Source organism: Carettochelys insculpta, chromosome 4 (genome assembly GCF_033958435.1).
Source record: "Carettochelys insculpta isolate YL-2023 chromosome 4, ASM3395843v1, whole genome shotgun sequence".
Classification (NCBI taxonomy): Eukaryota; Metazoa; Chordata; order Testudines; family Carettochelyidae; genus Carettochelys; species Carettochelys insculpta.
Genome location: NC_134140.1, coordinates 19,106,046 through 19,132,816, shown reverse-complemented (window position 1 = coordinate 19,132,816; position 26,771 = coordinate 19,106,046). Strand labels below are relative to the sequence as shown.

General features: G+C 39.1%; 1 protein-coding gene across 11 annotated transcripts in view; it reads left to right on the top strand.

Moving 5' to 3' along the window:
* Positions 1 to 26,771, top strand: part of ZFYVE28 (zinc finger FYVE-type containing 28) — a 312,576-nt gene that overhangs the window by 184,146 nt on the left and 101,659 nt on the right. For 10 of the 11 annotated variants that reach the window (XM_074992354.1, XM_074992350.1, XM_074992348.1 and 7 more), the window contains 5 exons: positions 1,589 to 1,729; positions 14,575 to 14,712; positions 17,144 to 17,346; positions 18,528 to 18,617; positions 20,672 to 20,761. In XM_074992354.1, the coding sequence (XP_074848455.1) occupies positions 14,605 to 14,712; positions 17,144 to 17,346; positions 18,528 to 18,617; positions 20,672 to 20,761 (491 nt within the window). In that variant the 5' untranslated portion in view covers positions 1,589 to 1,729; positions 14,575 to 14,604. The remainder of the gene's footprint in view (positions 1 to 1,588; positions 1,730 to 14,574; positions 14,713 to 17,143; positions 17,347 to 18,527; positions 18,618 to 20,671; positions 20,762 to 26,771) is intronic. The other variant, XM_074992357.1, reaches the window with a different exon arrangement.

Here is a 26,771-nt window from a genome sequence, read left to right as displayed (position 1 = left end):
TATGCAGGCTCGGGCGTCTTCCACTGCCTTTTGGCTCATGTGCCTCTCCAGGAAATCTGTCAAGTTCTAATGTTTGTCCTCTGTACATTTATGTCTCACTATGCTCGTTTGCAGCATTCTGGCTGGGATGCACCCTTTAGGTCTGCTGTCCTTGAATCAGCCACCTGTTGATTCTGACCCCAACTCCTGGGTTTGGCTTGTGAGTCACCTAACTCATTCTTCTTCAAGATGTGTTGTTCATATCTACACTTGAAACCCACCCTTCTGCCACATTTGCAGTAGATGGCAAGATGGAACATAAGGGGAGTCATGTCAGCAGGGTTATATATAGGACTCTACACTGGTGCCAGTCCAGGGGGCTCCACAGCCAACCCAATGGATAGCAGCCAGGGAAAAAATTCTGATAGTCATGCACTCGTATGCACACACACCTAATTGAGATAGATATGAGCAACACATCTTTGAAGAACAACAGAGTGGTGAATGGGGAGCTGGGGGTGTTGGTTCTGGAGGTGAGGAGGGGAATTGGGTTAAGGTGGGGAGCTTCACACTGAGATCTTAGCTTAAAAAGCTTTTCACTCATAGTGATGTGAGAGAGCTTTAAAGTAATTGGGCATATGCACAGATTAGTTGCTTTAGGCAAAAGTCAGTATTCCAGCAATCAGGATAACTTTTTGTTATTGCCCCTTTGGATTAGTGGTAGAGAATCATTAAGACAAATAATATCGACTAAAATGATTTTAGCATTGTTTACAAAGCTCAAATCACTAAATCTTAACTTGTCAGGCCATTGAGTGCAATAAATAGTAACAGTATTGTTACTTGTTAGTCTTATCAGATATAGTGAATGTATTTTGATCTTTGCTTAAGGGTATTTATGTTATGTAATTCTTGTGGATGATATGGCTATGAATGTTTTTGTACTATTGTGCTGTGAGAACTTGTTTTTTTTTTTAAGGATGCTTATTTTGCTAGTATCAAAATTGGGACATTAGTAAGCTTTTAAAAAGGATGATAATAAAATGTTCTTGGGGTGTGTGCATGTGTGTCCGCAGTGTAGTTACAGCATAGGAAATGTGAGCTGTAGACCTATGGAAATGCTGAATAGCGGAAAATTGGAAGACCCAGTTGTATAGTTCTTCATTGGAAGGCTAGGATTTATTCACCAACTTCTTATGTCTTTTTGTTATGGAAGACAATTTTTGCTTGTTTTGTGTATAGTCAGAATGTGCCATATTTTGTTTTTGTTTAATAAACAAAACTTGTGACTTAGTTGTTTACTATGCCAAAACAACTGTGACACTACAAAGTTGGCAATACTGTTTGTAATAAGGCTCTTCATCCTGCAATAATAGTGACTTTACTCTAATAAAAAAAATTGTGCTAGAGGCTTAGACTTTAAAAACTGCCCATAAGTATATCTCTAATATGAACCCATTCTCTCTTTTAGACTCTGACAGCTTTTGATCAGGTTCTGGTCTAAAACTGTTCGTATTCCTTTAAATGGCAATAATTAACCCAAAGGTTTTCCTGTAAAGACAAAAACGGGATAGATAAGTGTAATAATGTGTGTATCTCTTCATTGCAGAGAAGTGATCCACAGCTCCTTGCCCAGTTCTACTATGCAGATGAAGAACTAAACCAGGTAGCAGCTGAACTGGACTGTTTGGATGGAAGAAAAGACCCTCAAAGATGCACGCTGCTAGTCAACCAATTCCGTTCTTGTCAGGTAAGTAGAACAGCATGTTCTGGGTTATGTCTGATCTTGTGTTGCTTACGCAGATTTATTGCCTACTTGTTGGAATTATAACTAAATCCTTAAGAAATGGATTTCCTACTTGTGATGGAGTTGGGGGGAGTGCATGTGTGAGTCAGGCTGGATGTGAGAGGCAAGCAGATCAGCTCCCAGTGGCTAAGGATGACCCTGGGGCTACAACTGGCAGGTAACACCTCTGCCCTGAACAAAGAGGAGGGAGGAGCCAAGCTGGGTTTTTGAATCGGGGGCGGCAGTTAGAGGCTAGGGGAAGAGGAGCTGGAAGGCAGCCAGCCTGAGGAGGGGGAAAGCTACACCCCAGAGGGGCACCCCTCAGGGTCTTCTCCCCAGGACGGGCTGGAAGGACTGTCTCTGACTGCTATACTGTTGCTTCTGTGAGAAACTGGGCATCTGTTGCCTAATAAACCTCCTGTTGTACCTGCTGAGTGAGAGTCACTCCTGCCAGCAGATGGGGTGCAGTGCAGGGGGACCCCTGAACCCCATCACACTACTTAAAGTTCTTTCACATTTGATTTCAAAGAATTGTGCATAAACAAAATCTACAAGTGACTGCTCTTGAATTAAAGGTTTGCAAATATGTTTACAATAAAGGTTAGATATTTTCCCATGGTCACAGTTGGGCAGTAGTTCCCAAAATCTGGAATCTGAGATACTTGAGGATTTCAAATACTACAATATAATAACTTATTTTGTAAATCTTGAAGTTTTTAATGTTAAGTCTATAAAATTACCTAAATATCAAATTAACTGACAGGAATAGCTTCACATCAGTCCTTATGTAGACAGGGGAAAACAACTGGCTTTTCAGTTGGATCTTAAGTTTTGAGAGAATATGGTCTGTTTAGTGCAAAGAGCCTTGAAGACAAGAAGGAACAACTAAGGTTATCTTACTACTTCTGCACAAAGCAAGACATTTCAGCTGTAAGTTGTATTAAGAACCAGAGTCATCTTTCAATGGGTTGATCAGCATACCTGTTTTGCATCTTAGTGTGCTTTTATTTTCAGGAAAACAAGATATTACTTACTTTAAACATGTTTTTTTAATAAATCAGATCCCATGAAAAAAAGCTGAAAGATGGCAAAGATCAATTAAATCATTGTAGTAGGGTCCTCAGTGGACTGGGTTGCCTTGTTGTTAGCTTCAGTTGAACTCACTCCACCTCTGGTCTCAGATAAGAAGAATAAAAAAATAAATAAAAAGGAAAGCTGATCATAAGCCCCAGCCCAACCCAGTCCCAGAGTTATCCATGCAATGTGAGTAGAGCTTCAGGTCAGGAGACACGAATGGAAGTCCTCAGTGGAACGTGAGAACAAATAGAATGGGTAGGCATAAAATCCTATGTACACTGTACCTGATTAAAAAGAAGAGGACTTCTAAAGAGAATGTATTGGCTTGCTTTCTGCTGGACTTGCATACGGTTACTCATCTAAATAAGACCACAAAGGCTTTTTTTAAAGTTGCTATCATTTTGAAAAACACCATCCACTAATCAGGCTAAGTAACATTGAAGACCAGTGTATCCGCAGAATACCAAACACCCATATTAAGTGAGTTGAATCCAGGGACGTAGGAGTTAAAAAGAGTAATGTATTGTATGCCCTCCTTTCTGTCATTTCTTTAAAAGAAGGCTTGCAAAAGTGTTAGAAAGAATGTTTCCATAGAAGCAGCTTATGCTGAAATTACCAAAATTACCTCAGGAGGGATTTACCAGAATTTTATATTTATTACTTCAGTTTGCTTTTGAAGTTTTGCAAAGTTTGCTACTATGCTTTCACCAGTGAACAGTGGTGGATTTTGGAGTTTGGCTGCAGGGAAATAATTATCAGGTGATGAGCTTTTGTAGGACAGACCCACTTCTTCAGATCTGAAATTACAGATCTAAAGAAGTGGGTGTGTCCCATGAAAGCTCATCACCTAATAAATTATTTAGTCTTTAAAGTGCTACATCTCTGCTTTTTTGTTTTGTGAAGATACAGACTAACACAGCTACCTCTCTGTGACTTTTCACCATACAGGGAAATAGCAAGTCTGGTATAAGGCAACAATGTAGAGAGGCAGTGGATTTCACTATTCTTATTTTTAAAAGACCTTTACATTTGTGCAGCATTGGAAAAGCAAGACAACTATCTTTAAGGCAAGCCCAATTCCTGAACAGTGCACTGATTTGGTGACAGTATTTGCATAAAAGATGACCACAGTAGAACAATAAGTCAAGGGAACAGTAGAAACTGACCACACAAAAAAGTTTCCATCTCTACTAATTAGATGTGTGTAGTCAAGGAGGCTACTTCTTTTCTTAACTTATCTTTACAGTGGTTACATATAATAGGAGAGAAAATCATCCAAGCATATTGGAAATGTCGTACTATGGTAGAAACCTGGTCAGTTCTGTTTAACTGAATCCTCTAATGACAACTTGTGTTGTGATACTAATAATTTCCTGATGACTATTATACTTAGACTCATTTAGCAAACAGAGTTACTGCTGCTGTAACAATTGATCATAAAAGCAGAAAGACTTGGCCAAAGTACTTGATTGCTTTCTAGGGTTTGATGCAAGGTAACAGAATTTGCAGAATTGCCACTACAATTGTACTACAGGAGAGATCACTCCCTATTTCAATGACACATTAAACAATTATATTTATTACTAAGATCTATTTTAAACTTATTTTTAAAGCCCCCAGTGTGTTCAGGGTCTTTTACAAAAACAGGTCTCTTGAAGAGTTTATGGTCTAAGAAAACAAACTTGCAGGAGAAAGAATTGGGCTTTTAGCCCATAAGACATTGGAAGACTTGGTGGAGGAACTGTGGAAAGAGATGTTTTTGAGCAGATAGTTGGGACTGAAAATGTGAGGAATTCCTAGCTTCTGAGAAGACATGAAGGTGCTTGTGAAAGCTCCACTATTCGTATAAAAATATTTTACTCAAACATATATCTTAGAAAATATCTCAGTGTAAACGTAGCATTTATGGTATTGAAATGTGTAATTTTTATTAATAATACTAAAAATAAAAACAGTTTTAGTTTTCTCAGGTGATACTTTTGAAAAGGACCTTGGAAATAGCAGAGCATAGTTTACCATATTCCCAAGGCTTTGTATTATGCACTTTTCTGAATTTAGGTCTTTTTGGCTGTCTTGAGCAATCTACCAGTTCATCCCCACAATGTCATTTAGAAAAGTGTACTGAGGCATGGTTTCAGCATGAGCTTAATTTGGTTCTTTTCTGCTGAAAGGTAAAAAAGAAAAGGATTCTAACACTGGTAACCTTTGTCTTTTTAGCTAGCTTTAGAATTAATTAATGAGACAGATTTCTCCAGCTTGTTCTTGGGCTGTTTGTCTTTAATGACTTAGATGGACAGTGCTGGCTTCATTAGCAAGTTTTATTCTTAAACTTAATACCATAATATAATTTCTGACTAATGGTGGATTAATTCTGACCAACCAATTTTACTAACCTTCAGTCTTCTGAGAAAAGATTGCATTTTATTTTAGAAGATCATTCAGAGAGTTAAATGTAATTTACATCTTTGTCTAGACTTCTGAGTTTTGGATCTAAGGTCTCCTAGTTAATGGAAGTGTGGTGGTAGTTGTTTATATAGCTACAGTAATTTCAATGTGCGTAATGCATTATAGAGAAACAATACATGTCTTGTCCTTAGAAACTAAATGTGCAGTATGTGGATTAGATATGCAGTATATATTTTACCTAACTAATGCCTTCTACTTTCCCCAACTTAAAGGAGAAGTTCTTAGTCTTGATTGAGGTATACTCATGGAATGAAGAAGTTAAAGTGATACTGCTCATGGTGGTTGCTTTTTGTGTGCATCAGTAGAAATTTTCGTATGCAAGGCCATCAACATCTTTTTTGGGGGGAAAAAAAAAACTAAAGTTACAAACAATGTTTATGATTTTTAAAAAAACTCTATTTTATTCAAAAACTATTTGAGTAATGATCAAATCATGTTTTTGAAGTAAAATAAATTTTTTAAAAGTTCTAAATCTGCTTTATCTCCGATTCCAAACACTGCGAGTTGCTTAGATACCATGGTGCTACATGGAAAATAAATCAACAGTTTTAAAAGCTTCAATTTTTATTTATCCATTAATGCGGAATAACAGTTTGCTACAATTATTGTAACTTCCTGTAAAAATGACATTCTTGTTTTTGCTTTCGCATTTGCATCAGCGTTATCAGAGGGATAGCTCAGTGGTTTGAGCATTGACCTGCTAAATCCAGGGTTGTGAGCCCAGTCCTTGGGGGCTCATTTAGGGAAATAAGGGGAAAATAAGGAAGAGAAATGGTGCGGGGGAAGGATGGCTCTGGGTCTTGCCAAGAGGGCAGGGGGCTGGACTCAGTGACCTCCTGAGGTGCCTTCAGTTCTCTGAGATGTGTATCTCCTTATATTTATTATAGCACACGCATACCTGCTGATACTTTATCTTGCTTTTGCTCTCTGTAATCCATATCTAACAAAGCCAGAACGTACCTTTTGTTCTATTCTATTTTATAGTTCACAGTAAGCTCTGTCATGTTATGCAGATGTACATGACTGGGAATTGTCATATACACTTCCTTTAATTATGAGATACCCAGGTATATGTCATGGTGGTAGTAGCTCTAATATAACACCTTTCATCAGTAGAAATGAAAACACTTTAAAAACATGTTGATATCATTATCCCCATTGTACAGGTGTGGAAACTGAGGAATTGAGATGTGTCTTTATTTATCCAAAATCACCAGCAGGCCAGTAGCAAAACCAGTCTTAGAGCTCAAGTTATCTGAGTCCCAGTTCAGTGTTAATACAATACTTTATGAAGCTCGATCTTTGGTGGCAATGCCTGTTAAACATAATCTGCTAGCTAATAAAGATACAGCATTTTTGAGTATGAAATTTTAATACATATAACATATAGACCATTTGAGACATTTTTCCTGCAGTACAAATTACTCCATGAAGTATTTCTCAGGTAGATATAACATTTTATAAATTTTAATCTCACTAAGAAACTTCCACGCATGTAAGAATCTATTTTTGGTTAGAGTTTCATATTTTACGGCACTGTGACCTTGCGTACACCACATACATTTTTGCTTAATCATCTGCACATTAATGATCTCCACATACATGGGCTGGCTTTGGCAGCAATTGGTTTAAATTCTGTACACTATCTTCTTGCTGGAATTAATAAAACAATTTAAAAATTATAATTCCTGAGCCACTTCAATGGGTTAGAGAAGAAGTTCCATGATGATATGTGACCAGGCCAAATTTAAGGGGAACTATTTTTTTTAATACAGATACAGTCTCTGTTCTCTAATACTGTGTACAAATGCTTTATATTATAAGAGATTTCTGAATGGTGGCACTTGCCCCTTGTTTTAACATGATGAGAATAATTTCCATGCATGATATAGTGAGTTCTCAGAACAATGTGTGAGTCATTTCCAAGCGTGGTTTAATGAAAATCAATCCCAGCATTGCAGGTCACAATTCTCAGCAATACGGTGATTTGACTCACTAAAGTAAAATAGGAAGAAATCAGTTCTCATCATGGTGTAACTTTACTTCACTGTCTCTTATTACACAGTTGGAATCAATCTCTGTGTGATATGTTGGGGATCCATATAATGACATTATGAAATGATGTAATGTGATTTTTAGTAAGGGATACCTTATTTATTATCTGCCAACAATAAGCACTGAGCAACTTAAGACAAAAATGAGACAACTCATGCCTTGAAGAGCTTACAGAGTAAACCACAGAAACATTACTCTCAATGGAGTTTGGGTCCTAAGTACCTGTATCAAGTGCTTTTTTTGAGACGGTATCTGCTGGTTCTGGTAGGCTGGTGGCCCCCACAGGGCAACCAAGAAGCCTTTACCTTTGTGTGGGACCACTTGCGTCCCAAGGGTGCCAGACAATGGAGGTACAACCTGTATATTCAATAAACTTTAATTTGTGTGATCAGGAAAGAAACCATGACTTAGTGAATCTGGAGAGCAGTGCTGCTACGTGAGACAGTGCCTTTTTTACACAGTTACTCGTTCAAGAAGAAACAGACTTTAAGCGGTCATTACTTATTCTTTGATAGTAGAAATGATCCCAGTCAGGAACTTAAGATTTGGATCCAAGCATGCTGTAGATGTTGAAATCTAGAGGCTTTTGTTTTGGGTCTATGTATAGCTGTTAGACATTACTTTATTGTGGGCTAAAGAGAGAAGTGGTAATGTTAGCCTTCATTTAAACTATTGAATTGTGAAGCTATGAAACTTTAATATGCTTCGTTCAGATAAGCCTATAATACAGTGAAATTTAGATTTTTTAATATCCTGCATTGATGCAATGTATGTTCGTGCTAATAGCCGAGAACCTTAGCTTATCCATGTTCTGAAAAAATATATTTATGTAAACTGGAGATGGTTTTGTCTGCACTGTCCTCTGAGAATTTTCACAACTGTGAAAATAGATGGTCTGGTCTTTCTGATTCAAGGAAACTCCATAGCCGTTGTCGTGAATAATGCCTCATGAGAGCTGCTTTCATACTTCAGATGTGAGACAAGCATTTGCCTTTTATCTAGATAGGACCAAGCAATTTTGGAAATCAACTGGATGAGGGACTGGATTGTACCCTCAGCAAGCTTGCAGATGACACAAAGCTAGGGGGAGAGATGGATGGGATCCAAAGTGACCTGGAAAAATTGGAGGGTTGGGCCAAAAGAAATCTGATGCAGTTAAACAAGAAGCCCAGAGTCCTGCACCTGGGATGGAAGAATCCCAAGCATTGTTATAGGCTGGGGACAGACTGACTAAGCATCAGTACAGCAGATAGGGACCTAGGGATTATAGTGGATGAAAGACTGGATATGAGTAAAGAGTGTGCCCTTGTAGTCAAGAAAGCCAATGGCATTGGGGGGTGCATTAGAAGGAGCATTTCAAGCCAGTCTAGATAGGTTATTGTTCCCCTCTATGCGGCACTGGTGAGGCCACATCTGGAGTATTGCATCCACTCTTGGGCCCCCAGTGTAGAATGAACATGGATGTGGTGGAGCAAGTTCAGCAGAGGACAACAAAAATGAGTAAGGGGCTAGAGCACATGACCTATGAGAAAAGGCTGAGGGATTAGGGCTTATTTAGTTTGCAGAAGAGAAGATTGAGGGATGATTCAATAGCAGCCTTCAACTTCCTGAAGGGGAGCTCTACAGAAGATGGAGAGAAACTATTTGCAGTGGTGACAGATGGCGGAACAAGGAGCAATGGTCTGAAGTTACAGAAGGAGAGCAGTAGGTTGGATGTTAGGAAAAAACTATTTCACCAGGAGGGTGGTAAAGCACTGGAATGTGCTGCCTAGAGAGATGGTGGAATCTCCATACCTAGAAGTTTTTAAGTCCCAGCTTGACATAGTCATAGGTGGGATGACTTAGTTGGGGTTGATCCTGCTTGGGGCAGAGGGGTAGAGTCAATGACCTCTTGAGGGTCCCTTCCAGCTCTGTGATTCTAAGATGTGGAGCTGCTACTCCCCAGGTGCCATTGACCTGTCCTCCTCATAAAGTTAGTGCCTGTGCAGAAAACAGGCATTATTCAATTTGACCTGGGTGGAAGTTTCGCTCCTCCTGCATAGGTTGTGCTCCCTGATCGGTTTCACTAACTGAATCCTTTCATCTCCTCTCGCAAAAGTAAGGGTGTGCCTTCATCTCCTCAACCCTATGGCTGTATGTGCCTACGTGGTACACTATACCAGGCTCAGGCTTCACCTCATCCAGATGCTCCCTGGACTGAATTGTGGCCATCCCCTTATCTTTGTGATGCTTTCCTGGTGGATGAACAAGGTGAAAGTTATGGGAGGAGTCCCATTTCAGCCTGCCACACATTCAGTGGAAGTATTGTCTAACAACTCAGACCCTGGCTGGTGTGCTTATCTGGGTGACCTACAAAACTGGGGCACCAGGATCCCAGAAGAAGCAGTCCTTCACATAAATGTCAAGGACCTCTGGGTGGTACACAGTGTGTGTGGTCTTTCTCTTCCAACTCTTGGGCGGGGGGGCCTACAGTTCTTACTAACAACATTGTCATGATGTACTATACCAACAGGCAAAGCAGAGCTTGTTCACCAGCCCTCTGCCGGGAAGCAGTCCTCCTGGGATTTCTGCATACTCCACAATATTTCTCTGCAGGCCATTCACCTGCCAGGAATCATTTAGCACCATGACTGATCTTCTGAGCAGGGAGCTCTCATCTCACCATATATTTGCTCACCATATGTTTGCTGGAAAAATTATATACCTTTAATAATGTTTGAGGTAAAATACTAATGGGGCTAAGCTATTAAATGTAATCAGTCTACAGATGCTTCTGATGAAATTGGATTTCTGTGAAATCAAGATAAAATTTGAGACTTTTGTAAATACCATGAAAATGTAAGACCAGCAAAATCTAATTGCTTAGGCATCCGTCATCAACAGCCATGGGATTAGTACCTGTTGGTGTCTGATGTCTCCCTCACTGTTCCTTCCATCTTTCCCTGTCCAGTGCAGAGTGGCTTAGTTTCTGTAGACTAGCGCTGCATCAATCTACTATAACATCTGCCTCTCCTATTCAAACGGCCATTATGCCAAATACCAGGGTCTGGACTTCTTGTTTGTCGTTGATTCTGCATATGTGCCCGAATAGGTGTAGCTTCTATTGTATAACCTTCTGCAGTAGCTACTATTTCGGCTGTCTTTTCCTGTATAATTCTTCATTGGTGACCTTCTGCATCCATCATGTTCTCAGGATCTTTCCATAACAAGTGCTCTCGAATGCCAATATCCTTCTCTTCAAATCTTTCATAATCACCCATGTCTCACATCCATAGAACATACTGCTGAATACACATGTTTCCAAGATGCTCAGCTTCATTCGTAAGTTAATCACTTTGGTTTTCCAGATCTTACCCATCGTTTTCAAACTCGCTCTTGCTTGCTTTCTTCTAGTTGCTATTTCCTTCTTACATTCTAGATGATACATACTGTTGCTCCCCAGATATGTGAACTTCTCTGCGTTCTCTAGTTCAGTCCCAGCTACACTGATCTTCCTTCCTATTTCCTTACCTCCAAATACCATTGTCTTTGTTTTATTGGTACCAATATCCCTTCTACCTCTTCCTTAATCTTGTCCATCGCTCTATCTAGGTGTGTGATGAAGACACTCAGTGACATCAGGCCTCCTTGTCTCACATCTCTACTCGTTCTAAACCAACTTTCCTGATGTTCTTACTGCTGCCTCCGCATTTTTGTTGATATTCTTCAACATGTCGGTCTGCTATCCACTTTGTACGACTCCAACACTGCCCAACTCACTTTCTGATCTATACTGTCAAATGTCTTCTGAAAATTGATGAAGCAAGTGAAGATGTTTTTGTTCTTTCATTGAGTTTTCTCTATCAATCTTAGTGCCAGTACCTGCTGTGTGGTACTTCTATCTTTCCTGAATCCCACATGCTCATCTGCTAGATGCTCTTCTGTCTGTATCATAATCAGCCCCTGGCCTAGATAACTTGTTAGGGCAATCATTCTGTAGTTTTTGCACTCCAAGGCCCTTCCTTTCTTGTGTGATGTGACTAGCACAGATTTTGTCCATTCCTTAGATGCCTTCCCTTCTTTCCATGCTATATTACATACTGGGCTCCATGACAGCTGGTTTATTTCACTCTCATATCACATTAATCTTCCTTGGACATGAATGGAAGTTTTGCTTAAGAAAAGACTGCCAAATAGGAGCAGAATCTTTCTTTAACTTGCAGAAGAACAAAATTTTATTGGAAAACTTGAACATGCTTTAAAGTGGTGGATTAAAAAAGGATTTGCCTTCTGGGGATGTCCGCTTGTATAGGTTTCACTGTGCTTTATATTATCATTGTATGGTGAGGGAAAATGAATGGAAAAGTATAACATTAGTACACATGCAAGTTAGGGACCAAATTTAGAATAGGATGTCATCTCCTGTCCTAAATTAGCATGATGTAATGCAATCTTTCATTTTAATCAGATTGAAAATTTTGTGATTGATATTTGTCTGATCCTCCTGCAGTAATAAATCTGTGCATTGCTCACAGCTTTTACAGAACTCAGTTGTTCAGGTTATGTTTCCCATCCTTTCTTTCCAGTGCTAAAAGACTTTAGATTCTTATGTTTATATTTGATATCACAAGTCAAGAGTTTTTAACCAGGTATGCTAACTCAGTTTGCACTGGTGATAATGTGGGAGCTTCAGGCAATTCTCCTGGTCTCAAAGTACAACAGTATTGCGTTGTTTTTTTACTCTTTTCCTTGCTTGAAGATGTTATGCCTTTTAACTTTTTATATTCCTGGCTACATAATGTTCTCAGTTACAGACATGCTAGTATTTTGGATGAGGGCAATGTTCAAGTCTGACTACTTTTTATAGCCATTTGCTGATATTTTGGTGTACTAATTAGCTCTCCTGAGTCAATGATGGTTTATGAAGCTTAGTTTGAAAGCAAGTTTTTTTGAGTTAGTTTTCGATTTGGAGTATTTGATTTATTGCCCCACTCTCCTTGAACATGCAGCTGAATATTACTCTATCATATATATTCAAATTTAGTCAGATACTTTTTTTAGTATGCAACAAGAATTCCTTGCTTTGTTTATAATATGTTTTTAACCAGTGTGGGTATTTGAATTAAAAATAACCACAGTGTCTCAGATACCTATGTGCAGTGAGCAATGGTGTATGTTAACTCTTTAAGTAGGGACAAGTGTTTCTATTGGTTATGTGTTGAGGTAACCATGCTCTCTCATAATAATGATTATAGCAGCCTTCGTTAGAATTGTAAGTGTGACTCTGCATTTGAGTCAGGGAGATATTGTTCATCTTGAAGGGCGGGTACAGAGAAGAATTTTCTTTTTGTTTTTCTTCTAAAAAACACACAAAAAGCAAAAGAACAAATGATAGACTTAAAAGCATTCTGCCTTCTGAACATACTCTGTAAGAGACAGATTTACTTGTTTTTGAAAAAACATCTTCAGTGTGAAGAAAAGACTAGATGAAATGGAGACAGTAAGACAGAAACAAAATATCTTAAATAAGGCACTTAAAGGGTTTTTCATACTCTAAATTTATCTTTCTTTCATTGAAGTAATTTCATACAAGACTCCAGAGAGATTTGTAAAAATATTTTCAGATAAATTAATACAGAACCTGGACCAGATTTACTGCATCTCAGGGGCCAAATTATGGTTCCCTGATTGTCTTGCTTCAGTTCAGTGTAGAGCAGCTTCTAGGCTTCTCTAACATGCAGTGGGCTGCCTGTAGCCCTTTACGAGGGCTGCAAGGAAGGAGAAGATAGCATTTGGGTACTCACTTTCTGTGCCATTGGGCACTTGAGAGTAAAATGACATGCTTTAGAACAACGGTTTACAAAGTGGGGGGGGCGGGCCCCCTCAGTGGGTATGAAATTTCATAAGGTGGAGTGCAGCACTATCAGCGGCTGGGTCTCAGGCTCATCCCACTCATGAAAAATGTGGACAAGTTACAATTTTTATGTATATGTATTCACACATATATACCAATTAATAAAGGTTTTATATTCTACATAAGGAGTATGTTCACTGCTCACCATATGTGCTGAATAGGACACCATTTTCTGGCAAATGCAGCTCCCTCTGAGAGCCACACGTGGGAGTGCCATGCGCCCACTCTGCGCACATGCCCCACTGCTTGGTGGGAGAAGCGCATGGCGGTGGTGGCCCCGGGGGGCAGCTCCAGTGGAAGCAGTGCACAAAGTACTGCTGAATACATGAAGTAAACAACCTGACAACATAGCATGTGTTCTTTTTCCTCCTCCAATGTGTTTTATTCACCGTGATTGTAAGTACAAACATGTAAAATGTCCGTTGTATGGGCTTTTTTACATGGGTATCCCTTTTGTTCTATAACTTGGAGAAAATAACATGGGAATTCTTTGATTTCACTTTTTCTTTCTTTTTTAAAATACTAGGTGGGCTGTGACTCTGCTTGCTCTGCTCCCCAATTGCCCTCTGTTTCTGGGCAGGGGAAGGGAGCTGTGCAGCTAGCCTCAGCCTTGTCAGGGCCTTTCCCTGCCTCTAACCCTTACACCTGGGAAGGCTTGTGGGGAGGTTGGAGGCAGGGAGAAGGGCATCTGGGAGAGAGGCCAGGGCCTGGAGGAAACCCCAAGAAGGTTGGGGCTGGCCACTTGGCTCCCGAACCACCCAAGTGGACAGGGGTTAGAGAGGCCCAGGGGCAGGAGGGAGGCACTGGGGAGCCACGTGGCCAGTCCTGGCCTTCCTGGCTCCTCCTCCAGCCCACAACCTCCCTGCCACTGGCCCTGGGATTTGCTTGGGAGGGAGCAGCTGGGAATAGCCACCACCACCTGGTCATGGTGGGGGAGGTAAGATGCCTCTTAGAACCATCTTCTGGCAGCTGCTACTGAGTGACCCTGGGCCCTGGCACTAGATGCGGCATCCATGAGTAGACGCAGCTGGAGCTTGGCTCTGAGGTGCACCTTCCCTCCCCACCATGGCCTGGTGGTGGCAGCTGCTCTCAGCTCCTTTCCTTGCCCATGACTGACTAATGGAAGCTCAGTTCCACCCGTCCTCCCTCACTATCTCAACAGAGCCAGCCACAGCAAGCTTCCCCAAGCCTTTCTGGGCAGCAGATGGATGTATTTGTGTGATGATGTTATTCTGTTGCCTGGGAAGAAAAAAAAGTTATATAAAATATGCAGAGACTGCATGACTACATGCATACCATTCATCTGTTTTTGTTCCAGGATAATGTTTTAAACATTGTAAATCAGATCATGGATGAATGCATTCCACATGAACGGGCCAACCGGGACTTCTGTGTTAAATTTCCAGAAGAAATACGCCATGACAACCTTGCGGGGCAGCTTTGGTTTGGAGCAGAGGTAGATCACTATTGTTTCTATTATTTTGTTTTAAAGAAAAATTTGCTGCTTGTATTTGAAATGTGTGAACATATTTTCTCATGAAAAAGCATACAAATTTGTAGATTAACATTCAAAAGTTTATTTTTAAAATTAATCTACTTGTTAATGTATGACCTACAAGGATTGTTTTATTGTGCTTTTAATATCTGTTGTGCTTGTGAAATGCTACTTTATTTTAACAGTATTAATACCATTTTGTCTTCATTTAAATAATATATAGGTATCCTTAATGTATTCAAACGTGATACAAATTGCCCATATTGTGGGCAATTTTTATTGGGAGTTGCATTTGCCATGAAGGGCCATCACATGGAGGGTGTGGAAATTCTACAGATGTTTACAGGTTTCCATGCCAGAGTAGAAGTCTTTTTCAGGACCCTAGTTTATCTCATTCCTGGATCAAATAGTATTCTTTTAAGGGTTTCTGCTTTATCTTCTTCTCTTGGATTGCTAATGGCTAGATTATTATGGCTAATGGCTAGATTATTAGTTATGCATACAAAATAGAACACCTATCCAAGATTCTAAGTGCCCTGGCCATAAATTTTGAACAAAAATGAGCTTGTACACAAATGCCATGTTACTGTCCCTTTCTTATCTGATTTCTTTCAAAAGCCCACATCTATTGAAGCTGTGCAAACATAGGCATCTTGCAATGTGCTCTGAAGTTTAAAAGGTTTGGGTTCTTCTGGCCTGGAGGAAAAATCTTAGGGCTCAGCTCAGAGTTAATAGATTTATATCAAGGTACATGTCTGTTAGTGATGTCAAGTGCCTTGGAGCATGTGTAGACAACCTAGCCAACTCTGAAGGCTCCCTCATGGCAATAAACAGCATTACAATCCTTCTGCTCCCTCTCTGGGACTTCTGCAAAACCAAATAGAGTTTCTTAACTATACTAGTGAATCCCACAGTGCCATTCGAATTACATCAAGAAACTATCACTGCATTCTGCATCTGGGGTAGAAATTCTTGAGAAACAACTGAGGTGGACATTACACTGGGAAAGCAGAATGAGTTGAACCACAATCTAAATGTTTTTTTGGCACATACTACATAACTGGTTGGTACTTTTGGCCCTCCTGAATCGGGGTTTCATTGACTGTGCTGAAAGCAGTTGCTGGTTTCAGCAAATGTTTTATACAATGATAAAATTCTGTTGAATCACTTTATGGTAAACAGGTCCATGCTCTTTCCTAAATGTACATCGTACAGGAGACTGGATTTATTTGAGATTAGCATGTACATTGTATTCTTGTCATCATCCTCATGATTATCAACATCTAAGGCTTGACTTGTCTATGCCTTCTTGTAATTATTGCTTTGGAATAACTAAAGAGCAAGAGCAAGAGATATTGGGAGTGCCTTTGTATCACAGATCAATACATCAGAGTGCTAAAGCAAGGTCTAGGATTATACATCCTTCTCCAGAACTGGAAAAATGTCTTCTGTTTGCTACTATTTGGCAGTCAAGAAAGAGACCCAAGAAAGGATTGATAAAGAGAGAAAAATAAAAGCCTCAATAACAAAATATGCTTTTTTTTAAGTTTTCAAAATATGTTTCTACCAAATGAAGGAAATACAATTTACTTTAGCGTTCATAGTCTTCCCTTACCCTGCCATGGACACTATTAAATATCTTTTATTACATGTAATGGGGCTTATTGAAAGATACAAAGTATGATGGTGTATGAAACAGCAGGTCTGACAGCCACTGTGGGCCCCAGAGCAAAGTGGGAAGGGAAGCCGGGCTCTGCACCCCTGGAAGGGGCAGGCACAAGGGTGGAAGTGGCAGGGCCTAGGTCAGTCAACCCTTAGCACCACTTAGACTGTGGTGGTGCTGCTTCCTGCTCCCCCAGTTGCTACTGTGGCTGCAGTGGCAGCTGGACTTCCAGTCCCATTTTTGAAATTCTGGGCTCTGGTGCAGCTGCCCCTTAGCTCCCTCCCACCGTCTGTTGTTGGGCCTGGTGTGAAATGAAGCTCCTAACAGCAGCATATATTCCATTTCCTTCTCTAGGGGTGGTTTTATTTTTCAAAACTAAACAGTCCAACTCAAATCAAAACCAGTATATTTAGCACTTGCTGCCTGGCCCCTTTCTAAGCCCTTTCCTTTTAACGTTGCTGTCCCTGCGCATGTGGAGAACCCTCCTGTAGTTCCTTTGCTTTGAACCTGGGTCTTCTGCAGGAGCCTTTCTGCTACTTGAGTTCTTCCAAACTGAACTGGCCTTTTATCTGAGAACCACAAGACATGCAAGGTCCTGGTCTCAAACCCATCATTGGCATTCACAGATGGAATTAACTTCACCTCCCTTCATGTGCCATCCTGCTCCATAGCATTGTCGTAGATAAAGTACATCACTTTAATTCATATTTTTAAATGGTATTTCCACAGTGCCTGGCTGCTGGTTCTATTATTATGAATCGTGAAATTGAGAGCATGGCTATGAGACCATTGGCCAAGGATCTGACCCGTAGCCTGGAGGAAGTTAGGAACATCATTCGAGACCAGGCCTTAAGGGATTTGAATCTTTACACAGAAAAAATGAAAGAGTCACTTAAGCATTTTGATGTCCTTTTTGCTGAATTTGAATTAAGGTAACATTCAGAAATATCTGTATCTTGAACATTGTCTAGTATATATATGCTTTCTTGCACCTATTTGTACCTGTTTATAACATTGTCACATCCTTTTCTCTTCACATTTAGAAAAATGAATAGCCACTTAATCAGAATTTTCAGTCTTTAAGTACAGTGCAATCTGAATATTAACATACCACTATGACATTGAGCTGAGATTTTCAAAGGCACAAGTGGAAGCTGTAAATTTTCCCCATTAATATTGTTGTCAGGAGAAAGACAAATAAGAGGGCACATGATAAATGTTTGTACAATATTGAATAGTCTAGAGAAGACAGCAGCAGCTTCTGTTCTCCCTGTCTCATAACTTAAGAGCAAGGAAAGAGTTGATAAAATTAGAAGGTGGCAAATTCAAGACAGACAAAATAAAATACATTTCACAAAAGGCACAACTGGGCTGTGGAATCCATTTGGAAAAACAAAGCAAGAATCAAAAAGGGGTGGGAGATGTATGTCCAAAACAAGAATATGCAGTATTGTTATAGTGAATGGTAACATAAATTTAGGAAGAGGTATTCAACCTCGTGTTTCAGAATTATTCAGTCTCTATCTTTGTCAGAGACAGGATTCTGGATTAAATGGACCACAGGTCTGATGCAGTATGGCAATTCCAATGTTCAGTAGAGGACAAGTGATCTTGCATACACACATTGCATGCAAGTACTGCTTATCTGCACATAAATTAGATTTTTTCAGTAATTGAACATAATTACTTGTGCCAATGTTAGGTCCCCTTATATGCTACATCCTATTGATGATCTATCTTACTATAATTTCATTTGGAATAGCATTAAACAAAATTCTTAATTTTATTCAATTAGTGTGTTTTCAGAAAATGCAGAGTAAACAGCTCAATCTAGAGAAGACAAAAACTGAAGATTTTATTCTTGATGATAAAATTATACTTAAAATTACTGCACAAGTCCATGTTTTCATTTCAGTAATAAAGTAATTGAAATTATTTTCATTTCCACTGAAATAGTAAAGTTTTCTTAATGCAAATTATCAAACTGAATAGAAAAATACTATTGAGTATTCATTACTTAAAATTACTTGACTTGTATTTTTTCCTGATATATCTGATTGTGAAGGGGTTGAGAAAAGTAATTAAAATATATTACTCTTTAACATCTTTGTAGTTATGTGTCAGCCATGGTACCTGTAAAATCTCCAAAAGAGTATTATGTACAGCAAGAAGTAATCGTGCTTTTTTGTGAAACAGTAGAAAGGTAAGTAATTTTCAGTAATATAAATTACACTTTTCTTTTGGTGTAATTAGCTATGATTTGGCCTATTAAGTAATTTTTCACTTTAATCTTTAGGAAGGAACACTTCATTTTCTTGGAGACTGTTTAAGCATAAAATCAAAACACGTTAGCTATTTGCAGAAATGCTTTGACCTAACATAAAAAATGTATTTCTCTAATATAACTGGAGTGCATCATTGTAATATGTAGATTTAAGGCTAGCTAAACATTTTCATTCTAGAGGTCATTTTACCTTTCATCTGGGTTGAATTTCCTGGACCAGAGGCATTTAGGGTGTTTTGTTGGATTGCAGGATTTGATATTGTATGGGAGAGAATATAAAATATGTTTAGGACTTTGTTCGTTTGGAGAATTAAACTTCTCCCATTACTAGAAAAAAAAACTTGACATTTATTCTGAAAGCTTGAAAGACTCAGCGGTTTAGAGTGCAAAGTTGAAATTTGTCAACATACAGTCCTGAGAAGGAGATTGTCCATGAAAACTAGCTTTGTTTCTGGCCATATTGGGAAATCTTAAGTTGTACTTATTTCTTATGACAATATATTTAATCTCCCAATATTCTGAAACCAAGAAGTTTGCTTTGTGCATGTGCATTCATCCTCCGTCATTTAATAACAATTATTTTACCTCACTCAATAAGGTATTGTAATATGCATACAAACAGGTTATGTCTACACGAGCCCAAAACTTCGAGAAATTCACTAATGAAGCGCTGAAATACATATTCAGCACCTCATTAGCACGCCGGCCTCTGCAGCACTTCAAAATTGATGCGGCACGCCACCATGTGACTCATCCAGACGGGGCTTCTTTTCGAAAGGACCCTGGTAACTTCAAAATCCCCTTATTCCTATCTGCTGTTAGGTCCTTTCAAAAAGAAGCCCTGTCAATTTCGAAGTGCTGTGGCTGCTGGCATACTAATGAGGCACTGAATATGTATTTCAGCACTTCATTAGTAAATGGCCATTTCGAAGTTTTGGACTAGTGTAGACACGGCCCCACTGTTTTACATCTGGCACTATTTTGCTATGTAGTTAGATTGTCTCCATCAAAGAAAAATGGAGACAACAGTTGCCTGGTGGAAGTATGGGCTTGAGAGAAGGAAAGGATGAGAGACATGGGAATCCTGAGCAGGGATTTACTCAGAAGTCTTTTTGAACGTGACTGTGTTTCACCCCCTGGAATGGTATTCCACATCTTTCTTTAGTAGTAGGGGGTGAGTGGGAATGTCACAAGGCACCAGGTGTGTTCAGTGTCCCCTTATTCACAAGGGAACATCATCATCTCAATTATGGCATGGCACCACCAACTCCTTAGGGCTTATTTCCTCTACCAAGCGGTTCGATCCTGCAGTGCTAGATCCACTGGTGTTGATTTAGCAAGTCTAATGAAGACCTACTAAATCAACTGCCGATTGCTTTCTGGTCAACTCCAGTTCTCTCCTGGAACAAGAAGAGTAAGGGGAGTTGATCAGAGTTTCTCCTGTTGACTCAGTGTGTTGTGGACCCCATGGTAAGTAGATCTAAGCCATGTTGGCTTGAGTTACACTACTAACGTAACTCAGATTGCATAGTTTAGATCAACTTTTCCCTGTAGTGTAGAACTTTCCTCTGGAATAGCTTCTACTTCCTTCTAATGCTGAGGCTCAATAGAAAGACTAAGAATCTCCTCAACATTGTTTTTGACAATAAATCATGGCACCACCTCTGCCAGCAGCAGAAGTTCAGTAAATATATACAGGGCTTCTTTTTGCTCTTTGTAAAATTTGCATGTTGGAGTTAGAATGGAGATCATTGAGCCATTTGATTTCCATTAGTTGGATTGACATTGTAGTCAAAAGGGAGAGTATTAAAACAGTAGAGTGAGCTTTAAAAATGAATTTTCTTCCTCAGTTTGCCAGGTTAATATTATAATTTTTTTACTGTTTCCTATTTAATTATTCATTTGTACTTATGAACAGCTAATAATCTGGCAACGTTCTGAAAAATGGTTTGAGTATTCTGTTATTTACATAGGTCTTTAAAGCTTGGATACCTCACTCAAGATATGATAGATGACTATGAACCAGCATTAATGTTTACCATCCCAAGATTAGCCATTGTGTGGTAAGTATTTATACTTTTTTATTTTTGGAATAAATTTTATTGAACATTTTGGTATCATCACATAGCAAACTGTTCATTCCTGTTTGTGGCTCATAGTTATGAGTGTATTTTTTGAGAGAAAGTATTAAACAAAAGTTATTAAGATCACAAAGCAATAAGCAGGGGATGGCATTTATAAAGAAACAGATGCCAAAAGAAGAAAAGCCAGAGCACCTAATTATGGAGACTAGGAATTGAGAACAGCTGGTTAGTCATAGCCCAGTAGGAAATGCAGTAGTGAAGAGATTTAGAGTCTCCAAACCAGATTAGGTACTGTAAACTCATCTTTTTAAAGTTTTTTTGGATCCAAACATTTAACTCAGTACATAAGTAATGGTCTTATGTTATGGATCTATGAAAAACTGATTTTCAATAGTTATCACTTTTGTTTTCTTAATGATGCATACTAGAATCAACCGTACCTGTCATGGAGTCTACTGTGGTAGTTAGGACCCTACGAAGCTCACAGTCCATTTTGGTCAGTTTCTTGGTCATAGGATTTTTTTTAATGGTAAATTTCATTATTTCAGATATTAAAAGCTAAAATGTCATGATATTTTCACAGTAGGGGTTCTGACCCAAAATGGAGTTGTTGGGGGTTGCGAAATTATTGTGCGGGGATTGTGGTATTGCTACACTTACTTCTGCATAGCTGCGGGCAGCAGGATTGCCTTCAGAACTGAACAGCTAGAGAGTGGTAGTTGCTGGCCAGGAATTAAACTGAATTAAACTCTGAAGGCAGAGTTACCACCAGCACCAATGCAGAAGGAAGGATGGCTGCCGCCTGGTTCCTAGCTCCCTGCCATTCACAGGAGCAGAGGGAGAGGTACAGCCAGGACTTTGGGACCTGAAGATAGCAGCCCTCCCCCACCCATTTCCGACTTACGGAAAATTTTACTTACACATGGTTAACAAGATGAATGGTCCCTCATGAGTATTCCTTAGACAGCAATTTCTCTAGAGTAAAGGAACAAACAATTACTGTATTTTAATAGTAACAGAGAGGTAGCCATGTTAGTCTGTACTCCAACAAAACAAAGCAGCAGAAATGTAGCACTTTAACATAATGCTTTATTTGGTGCTGAGCTTTCTTGGGACAGACCCACTTCATCAGATCAGTTTCATTTCCAATAGTAGGTATTTTGAAGTTTTGCATCAAGGTACTAATGTAACTGGAGTAATTGTAATAAAAAAAAAAGTCACATGCGTGTTTTTCCTCAGGAAATCCCTCTGGCTCATTGCTTCTGTTAAGCAGAGTAATATGCCTACAGATATCATATAACTAAATAAATTATTCTGAGCATAAAAAGACAACAAGACTACGTGAAACTGACTGCTCCATATGTTAAACACCATTCAGAGTTTGCAACAGCATGTACAAGGAAAAATTTATCTAGTCTGGTTGAAAAACTGAAGGCTCTCTGAAAAATGGCCTTTGCCAATCCCAGATTAAAATTCAATCTGTCTGCTCCTAGAACAGCCCGTGAGATGAAAACATGCATCATTGCGAGCTGATATTCCTGTAAAAACTGTAATATCCAGGTACAAAATTTGCTTGAATACTGGTAGGCCAAATGTTTTGACTGTAGAGAAATAACCATTAAAATCAAAAGGAAAATTCGTCTACATCAATTCAGCTAATAAAGCAACATTGTGTGGGGCAGATGGTGTAGTATGAAGTATGGCTATTATACAATACATTCTTATGCCAAATGCCCATAAATGTAGGGGTTGTCTACATGGCATGGCAAAACATGCCAGAGAGGTGTGAATTGTAAACCATACTAATGAGCTGCACTTTTGACTGCCCTGTGTATATCTTGCTGGTATGTTCTAACAAGTGTCTAAAAGGCACGTTAACACAGTCGTGAACAAGGTACCTTTTGGACTGCACCAGCAGGGTGCATAAACAGTAGTTAAAGCCCCTCATTAGAGTGCTTTACAAATCATACCACTTTAGTGTGCTTTGCTAGTGCTATGTAGACAGGTCCTTAGATTAGAGTGTGAATTTTTGCACAAATGGTAGTTGGGAAGACCAGCCACTTAAGAGAAATTGCATTTCCAGTAATTTAATCTGATTTTCATTCTGGATGCTGAGGTTTCATTCTTATGTAGAATCTTATACAAACTTGAAAATGTTGATGTGTTTTACTATTATCTTATTTAACCTGACAGTACAGGAAGGCCTTGCCATCCACAGATTCCCAGTTTACAGTTTCACTTATTCTCAGTTTACTGTGCTGCAGTTCATTGCTCCCTGCTATGCTGCACTGCAACAACCCAGGCTCATGATTCAGCATGCTCACGCTTTCTCAGAGCTCCCTCACAACCACATTAAGGCCATTAAAGGAACACCCAGGCTTAATTAGAGCACCAAAAGAAAAGGGAATAATATAGACAGTGGTCAACATGCTATGGGGAAAGAAGGCCAGACAGTCAAATTACAGGATATGTTGACTAGTCGTCACACTGCAGCCTCAGTAGCTAGACTATATGTCATTAACGAGTCTACTGTGTGTTATGTTTAAAAAAGGAGCGTAACTTAAGGAATGCTGCAATGATGCCATCCCAGGAAATTTTGAAGGACTTAGAGCAAGACTAAACAGTTTCCCATTACAACACTCCTTTGTGGACCCACCCCTCTTAACCCACCCTTTCCAGAGGAGCAATAAGATTCCCAGGAAGTGAGTTGGAAGAATTGGTTAGGGTTATTAAGGTTGAAGTTGATTGCATTATCTTTGTATTCCAGTTTGGCTGTTAACTTACTGTTTTTAAGTTAAACGTGCTTGTTGACTGTTTAAACAGCAGGCAATAAATTGTTCTTCGCAATCAATGTGGTTTTTCTGTGTCCCAAACACCTCTCCTCCCTGCCCCCACTGTCTCCCGGTTTTCCCAGTTTTTGCCATTTGCGGCTTTCTCTGGAACGTACCTGGGAATGGTGAGGCCTTCTTGTACTCTGGTACTGGGTGATTTAACTCATAAACCATTTTGAACTCTTAATTGTTTGTCTGATGACAAAGCATCAGTTTAAGAAATACCTATCAGGGTCATTTTCTGTTAAGCTTGCTTACCTGCCATTGACAGGCTGTAGAAATTGCATAGTCTGTGTTGCATAATATTATACCAGATATCTGTGACCTTTTAATCTAAGAGGTGATTGGCAATATTAAAATACAGATTTTTGTTTCTTTAGATACTTTTGTTTTCATTTCCTTTTTCATTAGTCACTAAGCTTCCTTTCAAAAATAGTCAGTGAGATAAGACCAAATAACAGAGTTAAGCGATAGCAGGGGAGAATTTGGTTAAAATATTAGGGAAAAATTAGCGACAAGAACAGCTGGGCAAGAGAACAAATTTCCTGTGAAGGTTGTGGAATTACTGTCATTTGAGATTTGAAGCATAGCTTAGTTACTGCTGTATAAATGCTGGCTTAATAACAATTAGGTCAGTTGACCCATAATGTGTGCATGGGGGGAAAAAAGCAATGGGCTAAATTATTTATTAGCAGTCCCTTACAATTCTGCTAGTCATAATGTGGGGACTGATAAGGAACTGGAGCCATTGGTTCCACCATGCTGGTATTATATTAACACTAGGTACGTTTAAAAACATTCAGTGTTCTCCAATTCTCTGCAGCCCAGTTTCACAAATCTGCTTAGACTACTACTTGAATGTAATGCTTTTTTTCCTCCTGATGTTTCAAGGAGGGCATGGGTGGGTTTGTGGGTTGGCTGTCTTTTCTCTCTGTTCATATATATATTAGTTGTCAGTGCAGTGAAATCCTCAAAAGCTTATCCTCCCATTGATGATCAGGATTTAAAACTGTAACTTCCATACTGAAAGCACCCATAGCAACTTCTCTAGCTTGCTGTAAACTTCATCCAAAAATTTTATTACACAGGTTCCTCTACATCACCTTAAAAGTTCCCATTTTTTCCGTGCCATAAGCTGGGCAACTTGTTAAGTCCCATAGCATCTGGTGCCAGAGGGCTGCTTATTGACAATAGCTTGTATAACTACTCTTCTTTTGAATTTTCTTAACCAATTTTCTAGGATTTTTGATACATGGCATACATTTAGATGAATAATAGTTGCTGCCATTCAGTTTATGAAGATATATTTGGTTATCCTTATTCTGAATGGGAGGAACTTGCATAGCAGCTCTAATCTTTATCTTTTATTTATGAATTTCTGTCCATTTTAAGACTTTTTAGGAAAATACATCATAATAAAGTAACTGAAAAATACTACATTTACCAATTTAGGTTGGTAGGTAAGAGATTGAAGTCCAGAAACTCCATGGTAGCCTTCTGCAAAGTGCTTTTAGTTCATCATGCAGAACTGCAGCCTCTCAATGTGTAGATGAAACAAAGGTGTAGGGAGGAGGAGTTTAGATTTATTAGGAACTGGAGAAACTTTTGAGAAAGTGGGAACCTATACAAAAAGGATGGGTTCCACAAAAACCAAAATAGAACCAGATTCCTGGCACTTAAAATTTAAAAGGTTGAAAAATAGTTTTTAAACTAAGGGCTATGGATGGTGATGAGGGTTGAGGAAAGGAAAGAAGCTGATGGAGGAGCACATGGACTGGACAAAAACATCCTTAATGGGACCACCTATTTATAGGGATTTTCTATAAAGAGAGGATGGAAGATGATAAAAGGTGGGTAAGATCTGATGAGAAAAAATTCAATGAAAAAGAATCCTATTTAATTATATCGTGTAATGGCAGGCAACTAAAAAGTGACAAGTTTTTAAAGTGCTTGTATGTAAATACTGGAAGTCTGAATAATAAGATTGGTGAACTAGAGCATTGTTATTCAACTGGGGTACGTGCACCCTTGGGGGTACACTGAGATCTTCAGGGGGTACAACAACTCATCTAGATATTTGCCTAGTTTTAAAACAGGCTACATAAAAAAACAATAGTAAAGGCATTACAATCTAAAGGTTAATTCAGACAGTGACTTGTTTCTACTACTTCATATTCCTCACACTGATATGCAAGCACAATATTTGAATTCCAGTTCATTTATTTGATGATAAGATGAGAGAAAGTAAACAAGTTTTCATTAATAGTTTTCTGGGATATTTGTGCATGGTTTTTGTAAGTAGTTTTCAATTGTGGTATAACTTGGTGGTATGCAAAATGAATCTGACTCCTGAAAAGCATACAGTAATCTGAAAAGGTTGAATGACACTTGTTTCAAAACCTCAGATTATTTTAGGACCATGTTTCTCAACCAGTGGTATGTGTAGCCTTAGGGGTACACGAGAAGTTTGGGGGTACTTATATGTATATTTTTTTTAAAAAGGGGTAGTTTTAGAGCTGGCTCCCCTTCTGCCACTCCCAGCCAGTCCCATGGCTGGGGTTGCTGAGGTGCTGGTACTTAGCGACACCATTTTTTAATGGGAGCTCTAGAGGTGGTCCTGGCAATTGCAGGCCGTTAAGCTTAACTTCAGTATTGGGCAAACTGATTGAAGCTATAGTAAAGAACAGGATTGTCAGACTTATAAATGAACCCAAGTTATTGGTGAAACATCAAAAGGCTTCTGTAAAGCAAAATCCTCACTTGCCAGTCTGCTAAAATTCTTCGAGGGAATGACTGGGCAATAAAATGCCAGATAAAATTCAATGTTGATAAGTTCAAAGTAACACACATTGGAAAACATAATTCCACGAGTATAAAATGATGAGGTCTAAATTAGTTAGTACCACTCAAGAAAGAGACCTTGTTTTCGTGGCGGAGTTTTCTGAAAATATGTAGTCAATGTTCAGCATGTTGACTGGGAGTCAGGAATTTGGGTAGGACTATTGTTTTGCGTAATGGCTCACCAATTTGACCACAGAATCTCTAGGTTCACCCTATTGCTGCTGTATAAATCCATGGTATTCCCAAATCTTGAATACTGTGTACAGGTGTTGTCACCTTAGAATAGGGCAATGAAAATTATGTGGGTTAGGGAACTG